This window comes from Oncorhynchus keta, chromosome 5 (genome assembly GCF_023373465.1).
Source record: "Oncorhynchus keta strain PuntledgeMale-10-30-2019 chromosome 5, Oket_V2, whole genome shotgun sequence".
Lineage (NCBI taxonomy): Eukaryota > Metazoa > Chordata > Actinopteri > Salmoniformes > Salmonidae > Oncorhynchus > Oncorhynchus keta.
The window spans coordinates 12,308,815-12,324,479 of record NC_068425.1 but is presented as its reverse complement, the minus strand read 5'-3'; the positions used below and the strand labels follow the sequence as shown (position 1 = coordinate 12,324,479).

Below are 15,665 nucleotides of genomic sequence, written 5' to 3'. Positions count from 1 at the left end.
CATGCAAAATGGTAGAGGGTGGATTAAGTAAGGTGTTTTTATCATTACTTTCTTGACTTTCCATTGTTAGGAAACCACTACCAGAACATAGCTTGTGGGAATGTGAGTGCAGTTGCTTTTTACGCAGTGTACCCTCAAAGAACATTCCAAGAGCGCTACCCTGTGTCAGATATTCACATTGCTACCCTTAGTGAAGTCAAGGTAAAATTGCCCATGTTGTTACCATGTGGTGGTGAATCAATTGCTGACAATCAGAACACCAACAAGGTCTTAGTAGACACTTTCTACCAGACCTAATTGATTAATGTCACTGACTGGCCACTCACCAGTGTTGCAGAGCAAAATCAGTTACTGGTAAAAAAAAATTAAAAAATAAAAACGGCAGCAGGCCTACTTCCAGATATGAGGAGCCTATGACTTTTGGCCAATTACATCAGATTTTCATAACATCAGATATTTTTCAGGGCTGATCTGATTGGTCCAATTAGTGAAAGCAATATCAGAATTGGGCTGCCTGTGTAAACGCAGCCATATGCCGCGTTCAAAAAACGGGGAATTCTCCGACTTCCGACATGAGTACGTTCAAAACAACTGGGAACTCTGAGAGTGGGAAAATCGATTTGAACGGTCATCCAATACGGAAATCCAACTTTGGAACCCGGGCCTCTTTCTATATATCCGACTTTCCGATCCTAAGACCACTGACATCATGATTTGACCGAGTTCCCCGTTGTTTTGAACGCGGCAATAGATCCCTACGGCCTATAAACATGCTCACTTTCTTGCATTTATTTGAGGTCGTATGTTATACTGTGTGAACCAGCAGAGGGCGTAGAGTTCCCTTTCTCTAAATTGTTCTTCCACAGCATGACGCTCTCGAACAGCTGCTGATTCCAAGATGACGGATCCTACAGCATCGCCGGAGGATCACTGGAACAAAGTAAGCTTGCTCGTTTAGACAAATGAGACGTGAGGACAAATACGCGGTGTATGATACTGCCATATAATCGTAGCAAGAATACAGTGTTTGTCATTTGTTACACTTGGCGTGTGTTAGCTAGCTAACAGGTAGCTAGCTAGGTACTAGCGCTTTTGTTTGACTCTTTTCAAGCGTCTTCCCCTTTCGTTACGGTTCTGTTTTGGTCAACTGCTGGCTAGTTGGCCAGCTTGTAGCTTAGTCCTAGTGGGCCAGACGGGGGAATTTGTCTGGATGGACAGTGTTAATTCTGCAAATGGTACAGCCATTATATATCCACAGTTAAGTTACTAAATAAACTTTACTAAACGATGTTGGTGTGTACAGTTTACGTACACGGCACGATGTACATGTACGCAACGCATGTTTGCCGAGGTTGTGTACATGTTTTTGCCAAGAATACTTGCCATATTTGAGCCTTGTCTGCACTGACGGCATATGGACGGAGGGGCTACTAGTAACTAGCTGCCACCGAGCCGCGGTGTAAACATACTTTAAAGTAGTAGTTTTGGGGGGTGTCTGTACTTGACTTTACTATTTATATTTTTGACAACTTTTTTACTTCACTACATCCCTAAAGAAAATAATGTATTTTGTACTCCATACAAGTTACATTTTGAATGCTTAGCAGAACAGAAAATAATGTATTTTGTACTCCATACAAGTTACATTTTGAATGCTTAGCAGAACAGAAAATAATGTATTTTGTACTCTATACAAGTTACATTTTGAATGCTTAGCAGAACAGAAAATAATGTATTTTGTACTCTATACCAGTTACATTTTGAATGCTTAGCAGAACAGAAAATAATGTATTTTGTACTCTATACAAGTTACATTTTGAATGCTTAGCAGAACAGAAAATAATGTATTTTGTACTCTATACCAGTTACATTTTGAATGCTTAGCAGAACAGAAAATTGTGAAATTGACGCACGTATCAGGAGAACATCCCTGTTTGTCCCTACTGTCTCTGATCTGGCGGACTCACTAAACACGCATGCCTCATTTGTAAAGATGTCTGAGTGTTTGCGTTTGGCCCTGACTATCAGTAAAGAAAATGGTGCGGTCTAGTTAGCTTAATATGAGGAATTTTAAATTATTTATAATTTTACTTTTGATACTTAAGTATATTCAAAACCGTATAATTTTAGACATTCTGCTTTACATGAATCAAATCAGTTGTGTATTCATTCCGCTGATTATGTTTCAGAAGCAAACGAAACTGGAAGGAACCTAACTGTATTTGACCAATAGAAACTCGTTTTAGTTGCAGAACATAACTGTTTGGACAAATGATTACACCCCAGGACTACTGTCAATGGATTATGTTTATGCATATTGCTGTGTTTGTCTGGGGATTCGATTAAAGTGAAAGTTGATTGAATCAGTTTCGGAACCGGTGCCCTGTGCAAAGTCAACGGCGAAGTTTAGAATCCTACTCTACTTTTCAGCTAATCGGAACTAGGAAACTCGAAAATGTCTGAATTGCTAACTTGTTGAACGCGGCACGTTTATAACTAAAACCAGTTAGCAAGTCTGACATCGAGTTTCCTAATTCAGACTAGCACGTGAATGCGGCAGAAGTCGGCTGAAAAGTATAGAAGGATTCTGTTTCCACATGCGAAAGTGATTGCTTTTGATTAAAATAAAAATAATTTTATCTGCCTTCCCAATGAAGACTAGTTTGACAATTCGAACATATTTGAAAATAATTTATAGGAAAGATAATTGTTTCTGGACAATGCATCTTGCTGCCTTGTTGACATGACCAAGCAGCACAGATTACTGTTGCATTTCGAGAAGGGAGCTCCTTCCTTCACTGCTTTTACCCGTTCATGTCACCGGTTCCCCGGGGCTCAGCATAATCGCATCTGCTCATTGAGTGAGACGGGAAAGAGCCTGTTCTCACCTCCTTATCCACGTCTTATTCTCTCCTGTCAACACCTGCCATGACTGAACAGAATGACGGGTCTTTCAGTGACAACGGATTTGATCCCAGTGAGTAGTATCCTTTGTCCTAATTGTTGTTTTACCAAAACGTACATTCTATAGCTAGTAGGCTACCAGTCCAGTGGGTAACTGTTGATTAGTAATTGAATGATGTCTGAGCTCTTCCATGTTCTCCATTAAGGTTTCTTTGCTGAGAATGCAAGGAAGGGTACTGTGGTCTCCAGGGCTAACAGCATTGGGTCCACAAGTGCCTCATCAGTACCAAATACAGGTACTGTGTTTGTCATTTATGTTTCGACAACATGTGTTAGGGAATATTTTTAATCGGCGACGTGGTGTGTGTACTGTATGACTAAACGGTTTGTGTATGTGAGGCAAAGCTGCATATTTTGTGTCCTGATTCAGAAATGACTATTAATGCAGTGCCCCTTTTATTCATTGTCTTACTCCCTACCCAAACTCTCACTCACACTCTATTCTTTCTTGTTTTTTTCTATTGCGTTTCCAAGTGACCTAGTTTGGTTGGGCGTTGTCCTGCGCTCTCATTGTCCAGTGCTTTATTCTAGCTTGATGTCGGCCTTGAGCCCTAGGGAGGTAGATTGAAACACCTGCTCTTCCTCTCCTCACTGTAGATGATGAAGACAGTGACTACAGGCATGAAACCACATACAAGGAGTCCTACAAAGACCGGCGGAGACAGGCACACACACAGGCCGAGCAGAAACGACGGGATGCTATCAAGGTTTGGCCTCCGATGGGGAGCGGAACAACAGGAGTGTAGATCATGGGGAGGAGGGTAGTTGTGAGAAGGTTGAAAAATATAAAGGATTGGGAGGGTGAGACTGATCTCTTCCAATAAATTAAGAGGTTTCTTAGGTGACCAAATGTAATACTTTTGTCAATTCTAAAATCTGTTTGTCGTGTATGTTTGACTCCACAGAAAGGCTATGATGATCTCCAGTCCATAGTGCCCACCTGCCAGCAGCAGTCTGAGTTTGCCGTGGGGATACAGAAGATCAGCAAGGCCACAGTGCTACAGAAAAGTACAGTATTCTATATAGACCATTGTACTTCTCAACCAGAACTGTACATTTTATTACTGCAAATTGGCATTCCAGCCAGCCTTTTTATAATGTCAACATACTATAAATATTTATAAAGGATCCCACCCTAAGCTGCAATTTTCCTCCCTGATAGAAATGCTTTAAGTCCAGAAATCCCTGACTGGTTGTTTCTGTGCCTCCTGCTGCAGCTATCGACTACATCCAGTTTCTGCACAAGGAGAAGAAGAAGCAGGAGGAGGACATGTCTATGCTGAGGAAGGAAGTGATGGCACTGAAGATCATGAAAACGTTAGTCGCCGGCCAAAAAATGTGTTACTACAGTGCGATACAATAAAACGTCAAAGCAGAGAGAGAGAGCTGCGGGGTGAATATTAAAGATATTAGCTGTGATAGATTAAATACGTATAAGTTAGGTTAAGAGAGCCTTCAAGGGTATGTTTCATTTACCTGATAACTCATGCATGTGTGTTCATGGTGGATTGCATAATCAAATCAAATTTATTTATATAGTCCTTCCTACATCAGCTGATATCTCAAAGTGCTGTACAGAAACTCAGCCTAAAACCCCAAACAGCAAGCAATGCAGGTGTAGAAGCACGGTGGCTAGAAAGGCCAAAACCTAGGAAGAAACCTAGAGAGGAACCAGGTTATGTGGGGTGGCCAGTCCTCTCCTGGCTGTGCCGGGTGGAGATTATAACAGAACATGGCCAAGATGTTCAAAAATGACCAACATGGCCAAATAATAATAATAATAATCACAGGCAGAACAGTTGAAACTGGAGCAGCAGCACAGCCAGGTGGACTGGGGACAGCAAGGAGTCATGATGTCAGGTAGTCCTGAGGCATGGTCCTAGGGCTCAGGTCCTCCGAGAGAGAGAATTAGAGAGGGCATACTTAAATTCACACAGAACACCGGATAGGACAGGAGAAGTACTCCAGATATAACAAACTGACCCTAGCCCCCCGACACATAAACTACTGCAGCATAAATGCTGAGGCATAGGCTATATCAGGTCAGCCCTGGCAGATGGGCCATATCAGAGTGGGAAATGCCTCAGCCCACATTCTGCTCCAGCAGAGATAAGTCCAGGAGAGCAGTCAGCGGGGTTGGTTTTACCCAAACAACAATTGGGACATGACCCTCAGAGCGTTTTACTGCAGAGGGAGGCCCCTCATACAGGAACATCTGAATGGCTTGAACTGCTGTCTAATCCATTTATTTTCCTGAAGACACAGAAGCATCATTTTCTAAGTTTTGAATTGTGCAGTCATTTATGCTATTATTTGACAGCATCCGGGTTCTACGCTGACTTTTTTTACAAGGAGCACGTGTGTGCCTAAGTTGAGGAATGTAAGTGCACACAGAAATTTAAGAGCATAATGAAAAATGAGGTTTTAAAGCTAGAATCCTACATGTTCTAGGTGCACTGGTGTGCCTAAATTAGAATTCCAGGCCGCACAGCAAAAACATTTATGTGCATATGCGAGTAAAATGGTCGCAGTGTGGAGCGTTGAATATTAACTATCATAGTTGTGTAAATATGATATTAACACTGTCAGTAGCTAGGTTTCCATCCATTTCATGCAAATAAACTATGCACATTTTCCCACCAGAGATGTTTTTCCACCATATAAACTTGTTGCGGATAAAAGGCTGTGCGTGATGACGTAGTGCACATACAAATACCTTTTGAGGTAAAATTCCGATTGAACTGAATAGAAAATACAAGTTAAATGGGTTTCCATCACATTTTCAACTCTACTGATGGGTTTCTCCAAATAAATTGTTGTAGAGTGAGGTTCCACTCTGGTATTGGCAGTGTGCTCTAGCCAACAGGTCGCAGATACAGTGAGGGTTAGCCTTCATGGCAGCTTTGTCAAACGGCAGCTTGATATTCATTGGAAAGGAGCATCAGGCTCATCAACTTGCACTTTCACCACCCTGAAGTTCATTAATCTGTAGTGTAATAAACGGCATGCTTTCCCATTGCGTTATAGTGGGACGAACACACATCATCGCGTGACAAGTTTACTTCGATATGATGGTTATTTAATTGATGTTTGCTCATTAAAAGCTTTTCCACTGACATAATCAATTTTAGACACAAAGATCCCACCTTGTCTGGCGTATTTGGTGTTTTCTGCATTTTGGAAAGCTTACCGACACATTTTCTGTTTAAATCAAGCCTGTCATGAATTTTAAAAAATATATATATTATCCGACATGTACTCTACACGCATTAAAAAGTTGTATGGAAACCTGGTTAGAAATGGTCAGATGTAGTTGAGCAGGTTACTTAAACAATAAGGCCTAAGGAGGTGTGGCACAGTGCCTGGATCCAGCCCTTAGTGGTATACAGTGTCTTCAGGAAGTATTCACACCCTTTGATTTATTCCACAGTTTGTTGTGTTCGAACCTGAATTCAAGATGGATTAAACTATACAGTACCAGTCAAGTTTGGACACACCTACTCATTCAAGGATAATAGTGGAGACATCAAAACTATGAGAAAGCAGTAACCAAAAAAAGTGATAAACGAATCTAAATATATTTCAGATTCCTCAAAGTAGCCATATGCTGAGCACTTGTTGGCTGTTTTTGCTTATCTCTGCGGTCCAACTCATCCCGAACCGTCTCAATTGGGTTGAGGTTGGGTGATTGTGGAGGCCATGTCATCTGATGCAGCACTCCATCACTCTCCTCCTTGGTCAAATAGCCCTTCCACAGCCTGGAGGTGTGTTGGGTCATTGTCCTGTTGAAAAACAAGTGATAGTCCCCCAACGCAAACCAGATGGGATGGTGTATCACTGCAGAATGCTGTGGTAGCCATGCTGGTTAAGTGTGCCTTGAATTCTTAATAAATCAGTGTCACCAGCAAAGCACCATCACACCGGCTCCTCCATGGTGGGAACCACACATTGCGGAGGTCAACCGTTCACCTACTCTGTGTCTCACAAACCAAAAATCTCAAATTTGGACTCATCAAAGGATACATTTCCACAGGTCTAATGTCCATTGCTCATGTTTCTTGGCCCAAGCAAGTCTCTTCTTATTGGTGTCCTTTAGCAGTGGTTTCTTTGCAGCAATTTGATCATGAAGGCCTGATTCACGCAGTCTCCTCTGAACAGTTGTGTCTGTCACTTGAACTCGGAAGCATTTATTTGGGCTGCAATGTCTGAGGCTGGTAAGTCTCTAATGAACTTATTCTCTGCAGCAGTGGTAACTCTGCGTTTTCCTTTCCTGTGGCGGTCCTCATGAGAGAGCGTTTTATCATAGCGCTTGATGGTTTTTGCGACTGCACCTGGAACTGTCTTAAAATTGTCCGTATTGACTGACCTTCATGTCTTAAAGTAATGATGGACTGTTGTTTCTCTTTGCTTATTTGAGCTGTTCTTGCCATAATATGGACTTGGTCTTTTACCCAATAGGGCTATCTTCTGTATACCACCCCTATCTTGTCACAACAACTGATTGGCTCAAATCTATTAACTTGGGGAAAAAATCCACAAATTCACTTTTAGCAAGGCAACCTGTGTTTAATTGAAATGCATTCCAGGTGACCACCTCATGAAGTTGGTTGAGAGAATGCAAAGCTGTCAAGACAAAGGGTGGCTACTTTGAAGAATGTCAAATATAAAATATATTTTTATTTGTTTAAAACATTTTTGGTTACTACATGATTCCATATGTATCATTTCATAGTTTTGATGTCTTCACTATTATTCTACAATGTAGAAAACAATTAAAACCCAGGAAGGAGTAGGTATGTCAACTTCTGACAAGTAGTGTGTGTGTGTGTGTGTGTATATACACTTTTTCACCCATTTAAACACAGTACCCATAAATAGCAAAGTGAAAACCGTTTTGTTGAAGTTTAGCAAATTTATTGAAAATTAAATACAGACATGTCTAATTTACTTAAGTATTCACACCTCTGAGACAATATGTTAGAATCACCTTTGGCAGCTATTACAGCTGTGAGTCTTTCTGGGTAAGTCTCTAAAGAGCTTTGCACACCTGGATTGTACAATATTTGCACTGTCTAATTGGTTGTTAATCATTTTACTTCTGAACTTATTTTGGCTTGCCATAACAAAGGAGTTGAATAGTTAATGACTCGACATTTCAGCTTTTCATTTTTAATTTGTTTGTAAAAAAAAGTGTGTGTATGTAATATATATATATATATCTCAATTGAATCTACTTTAAATTCAGGCTGTAACGCAACAAAATTGAAGTCATGGTGAAGTATCATAGCTTTCTGAAAGCACTGTATTGGCTGCATGCCATAAACCACCAAGGTGCCTTATTGCTATTATAAACCGGTCAACAACATGAATATAGCAAGAAATATGTATTGCGTCAAACCCATGGTATTGTCTGATATACACACGGCTGGAATTCTGTTTCAGCCAATTAGCATCCAGTACCCAAACTACCCAGTTTATAATACGTGTTTAACCTGTGTGTTGTAGGAACTATGAGCACATAGTGAAGGCCCACCAGAACAACCCTCAGCAGGGGGAGGAGCAGGTGTCGGACCATGTCAAGTTCAGCGTGTTTCAGAGCATCATGGACTCCCTGTTCCAGTCCTTCAGCAGGTCTGTGTCTGTGGCCAGCTTCCAGGAGCTGTCCGCCTGCGTCTTCAGCTGGATCGAGGAGCACTGCAAGCCTCAGGTAGGACACTCAATATACGGTACTGCTGGGTGATTCTCGCTGCTGGTGGATGGATGGCGCACCAAATCATGTAAGGTTTTATTTAAGGTAATGGTCTTTATGTGATCATCATGGCATTTTGGTGTATTTTCTGCTCAAGGATGGTATTTTGGACTTCCTTCTGACCCCAACAGGTCAAAACTATCACCACTGTAGGCTATAATTGACATGCCAGCCACCCTGTCTTGCTCTGAGGATGGATGACTATGTTGAGTTGACAGCTGTGTAAGGTAATCCATATTTCTCCTCTTTTCCTTCCCAGACATTGCGTGAGTTTGTGGTGGGAGTTCTCCGGCAGCTCAACAGCCAGCTGTATTAATACAGCCAAGGCGTAAACTCAGGACAGGAATCTCCCCTCAGGGATGGAGCCGGGGCCTACCCTGGGTTCTCAGGGTCTGGTAGAGACCTCACATATCAGTCTATCGTGTTCCCTCCTGGCCTGCAGTATTTAAGTTGTTAACGCTTACTCAACTCACCACCAGTCTGCAGCAGGGTTGGGTGTTTCCTGTCTTGTCAGGTCAAATCCAGCCCAGCATTGTCTGTGGTTTTAGTCATCAGGGTTTTTTGTTGCAGAACAGAGTTGTGTTAAACAAGGCAAATGGCCGCTTGCTTGTAAACGTTCCGTAATGTTTACATTCACCACAAATCAGGGGTTGGAACCACATTTTATTTTTTAATTGTTCCATTCCAAACCTCTTTTTTTTCTTTTTTTTTTCCAGTGTTCAAATCAGCATAAAGCTCTGAACGGGTCAAATCAAATCCAAGAGTTGTGAGTTAAAATATTCAATTCAAACCATTTGTGATGGTATGAGAATTGTTAAATGTTCATCATTGATTGTGATGTTATGATTGCTTGTTGTGTCCATGCTGTGACAGAATCAAGCATATCTGTAAGTCTGTTACTGCAGCTTTTCACCTTTTCATCTTTACTGGTAGAATAGTGATTCAGAAATAGTTCTGTATTATAACAGAATCTCTGGCCAGGATTCAATCAGATTAGCGGTAAACGCATAGCTGATCATGACTTTTGTTTAGGTGGTGTTGGTGTAACTGCGTTTTATTAAAAATGTATTTAACTGACTTGCCTAGATTAATAAAAGTTAAGAACAAATTATTATTTACAGTGAAGGTGTTAGAGCTGTCAAATCCACAAGAAGCTCCTGGCTTTGGCATTGGATGCAGTACCAAGTCGCATTCATAGAAATCCCTTGCAGAAGTGTTACAAATTCTGTGAGAAATCCCGATGTCATTTCTATGTAGCCGACACTTTCTTGTTCTGAACTTGAAAGGTGGCTGGGATATAAGGACGGGTGTGGTTTCATGACAACGACCACAAGAGCAGCCGCTTACCAATTTGACAGCTCTAACACAGTTACACCACCTAAAAAAAAGCAACGTGTTTGTCGGCTGATGCAGGTTGCCAGAGATCTGATTGAATCCTGGCCTCAAACAGCCAATAATTTAAAAATGTAATGTGAAGAATTTGGTGATTGATTTTGACAATGTGCTCAGGAGAACTTGTACCAAATGTTTCAGGACCTTCTGGTAAACCTAACAGATGTGAATGTTTAATCACCAGACTTTAAAAAGGGATTTTATACCACAAGTCTTTGTGCTGGCATCAATAAGTCAGGTCTGTTACGTTTTTTTTTTGCTGATTTGGACAATAATTTTATGAAAGTATTTCATATGAATGATTTTTAATTGCAAAATAAACTTTAAAGTATATACCTGCACAAGGTATTTTATTACAAAACTTTACAAATTGTAATTAGTTACTCCTGAAATGAGTTGATGGCATAATACTCCCTCGGAATTAACATTCAAGTCAAAAGTAAACAGATCCTCCAACATTCTGTCAGGTACTTGGCATAGTCACTTTACAGTCCTCATCAGTCTCCACACCAACTTCTTCCTAAACAGAGAACACAAAGATGCTGACATCTCAAGTTGACAAATAGAGTTAACATTTGTCTGCCTCTCATGGTGATGAACAAGACCTCGTTTCCCAAATAAAAACAATAGAATTGATGTGTAGAACTGTCACTGTAGAGCTGTATGTTTTGCAGTGCATCTTACCAGAAATTGCTTCTTGGTCTTGGGGTATCCCTCCAAAATGGAACCCATCATATCAGATGCCTGAGAGGATCAGAGACAGAATCAGACTATTTGTTCTGGTTTATCCTGCTCTGGCACAAATACTCTTATGGCTTTGATCAAGTAAGGGCTCTATTCAATCCAAATTGCAGAAGTACAGCGCGTAAGGCAATGTTCCTGCGTTTAGTGGAGTCTGCATTCACGGTAAACGGCACATGTCTGCTTGATCGGGAATGACCTTTACATTTTATCACACAATCCGTACCACGTCAGCAATACAGCTGGAATAGAGCCCTAAAATAAATAAATCACCAGTCTCTTCCTCTTCTTCCACTCTTTCACGTAGAGATGTCTCTCCTTGTAAACCTGAAGGAAAGACACATGAGCAGTGTATAATGATGGGGGGGGGGGTTGTATTTGAATCCAGGTTTGATTGTGACCCATACCATCTCCTTCTGCTCTGGTGTGACATGATTGGTCGCCGACTTGATCTTCTCCAGGTGCTCCCTGTAACCAGAACACTCTGCTGTCAGCTCCTTGATCTCTGACATCATTTCATCTGTGGTCAGGGAGCTGTTGAGCTCCTTCAGCTCTGCAATCAAGAGATAAGAGTATGTCAGATTGTCCAGTGTGTGGGTAGGGTGCTGATAGGGCCAAAGAGGGGAGCCCTACCTGCATCCAGTTGTCTGCAGCCCTGAGAGATAGCCTGCACCTGTGTGCTGAGGTCAGAGATGCGACTGTCGATGGCCTTCAGATCTGCCTCACTCACCTCTGCAAACTGGGCCTGTTGGCAGTAAAATATATTCTGGTAGTTACTTTTACCGGTTAGTTTTTTAAATTGCTTTGGTGCAATTTTCACAACTCTTAGTTCAAAACAGATCATCAAAGAGGCAGTTAACACATTTTCAATTGACTATAACACAAAAATCAGTCACTTTTTCATCAAACTTCACACTGCTTTACTACAATTGTATTGGCCAATACAGAACTGTAATAGCCATAATATATACGTTTACATAGACTTATCCAAAGTGACAAAACTCCACACATTTTGGTATGTGTCCCCAGTGGGAATTGAATCCACAACTCTGCTGTTAGTGCCACGAGCTTATGAACTGAGCTACGTACAGGACCACTACAATACATAAGTACAAAACTATGAAATACTTGATTATACTTAATACAACACAGGTGGAAGATGTATGCTTACCATCCCCATGTGAGAACCACCCTCATTCAGGCCATGGATGAGGCATGCAATGATTTAAATCCAGACCTACAGTACCAGTCTAAGGATTGGACACACCTTCTCATTCAAGGGTTTTTCTGAATTTGGACTATTTTCTACAATGTAGAATAATAGTGAAGACATCACAACTATGAAATAACACATATGGAATCAAATAGTAACCAAAGAAAAGTGTTAAACAAATCAAAATATATTTTATGAGATTCTTCAAAGTAGCCACCCTTTGCCTTGACAGCTTTGTACACTTGGCATCATCAACCAGCTTCATGAGGTAGTCACCTAGAATGCATTTCAATTAACAGGTGTGCCTTTTAAACATAATTTGTGGAATTTCTTTCCTTCTTAATGCGTTTGAGCCAGTGGTGTTGTGACAAGGTAGGTAGGTATACAGGGTATACAGAAGATAGGCCTATTTGGTAAAAGACCAAGTCTATATAATGGCAAGGACAGCTAAAATAAGCACAGAGAAATGACAGTCCATCATTACTTTAAGACAGGAAGGTCAGTCAATATAGAACATTTCAAGAACTTTTATAAATACATGCTTCACAGAGGCCAAATAACAGACATCTCAACATCAACTGTTCAGAGGAGACTGCATGAATCAGGCCTTCATGGTCGAATTGCTGCAAAGAAACCACTACTAAATGACACCAATAATAAGACTTGCTTGGGCCAAGAAACACGAGAAATTGACATCAGACCAAAGGACAGATTTCCACTGGTCTAATGAGTCCAAATGTGAGATCTTTGGTTCCAACCGCTGTGTCTTCATGAGACGCAGAGTAGGTGAATGGATGATCTCCACATGTGTGGTTCCCACCATGATGCAGGTGTGAAGGTGCTTTGCTGTTGACACCATCTTTCCCCCTTCTGATGACCAGGTGGCGAATCGCATCTCTGCATGTCTGGCAGACATATCAGTGTGGATGACGGATCACCACCTCAAGCTGAACCTCGGCAAGACGGAGCTGCTCTTCCTCCCGGGGAAGGACTGCCCGTTCCATGATCTCGCCATCACGGTTGACAACTCCATTGTGTCCTCCTCCCAGAGCGCTAAGAACCTTGGCGTGATCCTGGACAACACCCTGTCGTTCTCAACTAACATCAAGGCAGTGGCCCGTTCCTGTAGGTTCATGCTCTACAACATCCGCAGAGTACGACCCTGCCTCACACAGGAAGCGGCGCAGGTCCTAATCCAGGCACTTGTCATCTCCCGTCTGGATTACTGCAACTCGCTGTTGGCTGGGCTCCCTGCCTGTGCCATTAAACCCCTACAACTCATCCAGAACGCCGCAGCCCGCCTGGTGTTCAACCTTCCCAAGTTCTCTCACGTCACCCCGCTCCTCCTCTCTCTCCACTGGCTTCCAGTTGAAGCTCGCATCCGCTACAAGACCATGGTGCTTGCCTACGGAGCTGTGAGGGGAACGGCACCTCAGTACCTCCAGGCTCTGATCAGGCCCTACACCCAAACAAGGGCACTGCGTTCATCCACCTCTGGCCTGCTCGCCTCCCTACCACTGAGGAAGTACAGTTCCCGCTCAGCCCAGTCAAAACTGTTCGCTGCTCTGGCCCCCCAATGGTGGAACAAACTCCCTCACGACGCCAGGACAGCGGAGTCAATCACCACCTTCCGGAGACACCTGAAACCCCACCTCTTTAAGGAATACCTAGGATAGGATAAAGTAATCCCTCTCACCCCCCCTCCCCCCTTAAAAGATTTAGATGCACTATTGTAAAGTGGCTGTTCCACTGGATGTCATAAGGTGAATGCACCAATTTGTAAGTCGCTCTGGATAAGAGCGTCTGCTAAATGACTTAAATGTAAATGTAAATCTGTAATTTATTTAGTATTCAAGGCACACTTAACCAGCATGGCTACCACAGAATTCTGCAGTGATATGTCATCCCATCTGGTTTGCGCTGAGTGGGGCTATGATTTGTTTTTCAACAGGACAATGACCCAACACACCTCCAGGCTGTGTAAGGGCTATTTGACCAAGAAAGAGTTTGATAGAGTGCTGCATCAGATGACCTGCCCTCCACAATTACCCGACCTCAGCCCAATTGAGATGGTTTGGAATGAGTTGGACTGCAGAGTGAAGAAAAAGCAGCCATAAAGTGCTCAGCATATGTGGGAACTCCTTCAAGGCTGTTGGAAAATCATTCCTCATGAAACTGGTTGAGAGAATGCCAAGAGTGTGCAAAGCTGTCATCAAGGCAAAGGGTAGCTACTTTGAAGAAACTCAAATATGTTTGTTTAACACTTTTTTGGTTACTACCTGATTCAATGTGTTGTTTCATAGTTTGTAGAAAATACTAAAAATAAAGAACAACCCTAGAATAAGTAGGTGTGTTCAAACTTTTGACCGGTACTGTATGTGAGGCTTGGATAGAAAATTATAAATTTGTATGGGTAGTGCAAGTGTATTGCCTAATGTGAAAACAGTGTACTGTAATTTACAGTACTGTAGCATACTACATTCAAAGGGAAATTTTGAAACATCTTACATTTTCTGCCATTGGAGTACGTTAAAATAAGGAAATATCATTATGTTGTGTTTTGGTGATCAAACCAATGTACTCATTTCACAGTAAACTTATGTTGGATCAATGGTTGTGTGGTGAAAGAGGTCTCCAAACAAAATGAATGAAGGGTGTTGAATGGAAGACTGGCTGCTTACAAGTGTCAACAGTTGAGTTTTTTTTTTTTTTTACAAATTCCCCACATACTTGTGAAAATAGCACCAAAGAGAAAGAAAAAAACGAATCACCAAAACAGAAAAGATTCAGATCAGCAGTGGCTACATATTTCCATCAACATATACAATACGCATTAACGTGCTGCTCTGATACTCAGCCTGGATCACCTGATCAGCAAAGTAGATCTTTTGCTTCCCATAGGTTTTCTCTTTGATCTTCCCTTCCAGTGCCAACTGTTCCATGGCTTTAACCACAGCCTACCAGGATAGGAATGAGTAATCAAATATACATTTGAATTTATACATGCTGAAAATCGTATCACTGGCTCAGAACAGTTTAGCCTTGCTCACCGTCTTTCCCAGGCCGTGCTGCTTCTGTAAATTGTTAAAGACATCTTGGGCACTGTAAGGACGGTTCTTCTCGTTCAGGTAAGCAAATATGACTGTTAAACCTGACAATAAAAACACAAAACAGTGACCTGTCTAACTTCTAGCTGTTGTATGGATTTATCAGTGCAGGTCAGTATGCTAGGTTGCTGTACTGGCTCTAACTTGGCTAACGTTAGCTAAATCGGTTAGGAAAACGTCTGTCGTGTTTGGCAACATACCAGACGCAATCAATGTAGCAACCGGGTAAAATAAAATAAATATTAAAACTCATACCTCCGTTGTCTTTTTTGCTCATTTTCTTTATTCTGTGAGCTATAAGCTATCGCTAACTATTTACCTATATTGAGTTTCGCGCGCTGTGATGCATTGTGGGTGTCCAGGCTTTACCTACGTCATATCAAAACAAAGCTTGTTTTCGTCACCCTCCGCCTCTGTGCAAGACAGCCCTGCGACAATAAGCGCCAAAAACCAGCCAAATATCGGTAAAAAGAGTCCCAAGTAAAAAATATATATATCT

General features: G+C 41.7%; 2 protein-coding genes across 2 annotated transcripts; one reads left to right on the top strand and one right to left on the bottom strand.

Annotated features, from left to right (window-relative positions):
- Positions 1-599: 599 nt before the first annotated feature.
- Positions 600-10,438, top strand: LOC118370809 (max-like protein X). The gene is made up of 8 exons (XM_035755962.2): positions 600-940; positions 2,941-2,977; positions 3,111-3,200; positions 3,562-3,671; positions 3,870-3,972; positions 4,182-4,281; positions 8,470-8,671; positions 8,973-10,438. The coding sequence occupies exons 1-8, from the start codon at positions 899-901 to the stop codon at positions 9,027-9,029; spliced, it is 741 nt and encodes a 246-aa protein (XP_035611855.1). The 5' UTR covers positions 600-898; the 3' UTR covers positions 9,030-10,438.
- On the bottom strand, positions 10,437-15,584 carry LOC118370810 (homologous-pairing protein 2 homolog). The gene is made up of 8 exons (XM_035755963.2): positions 15,422-15,584; positions 15,110-15,210; positions 14,927-15,016; positions 11,480-11,591; positions 11,254-11,399; positions 11,120-11,173; positions 10,790-10,849; positions 10,437-10,625 (listed from the first exon to the last, which is right to left on the bottom strand). The coding sequence occupies exons 1-8, from the start codon at positions 15,441-15,443 to the stop codon at positions 10,569-10,571; spliced, it is 642 nt and encodes a 213-aa protein (XP_035611856.1). The 5' UTR covers positions 15,444-15,584; the 3' UTR covers positions 10,437-10,568.
- Positions 15,585-15,665: the final 81 nt, after the last annotated feature.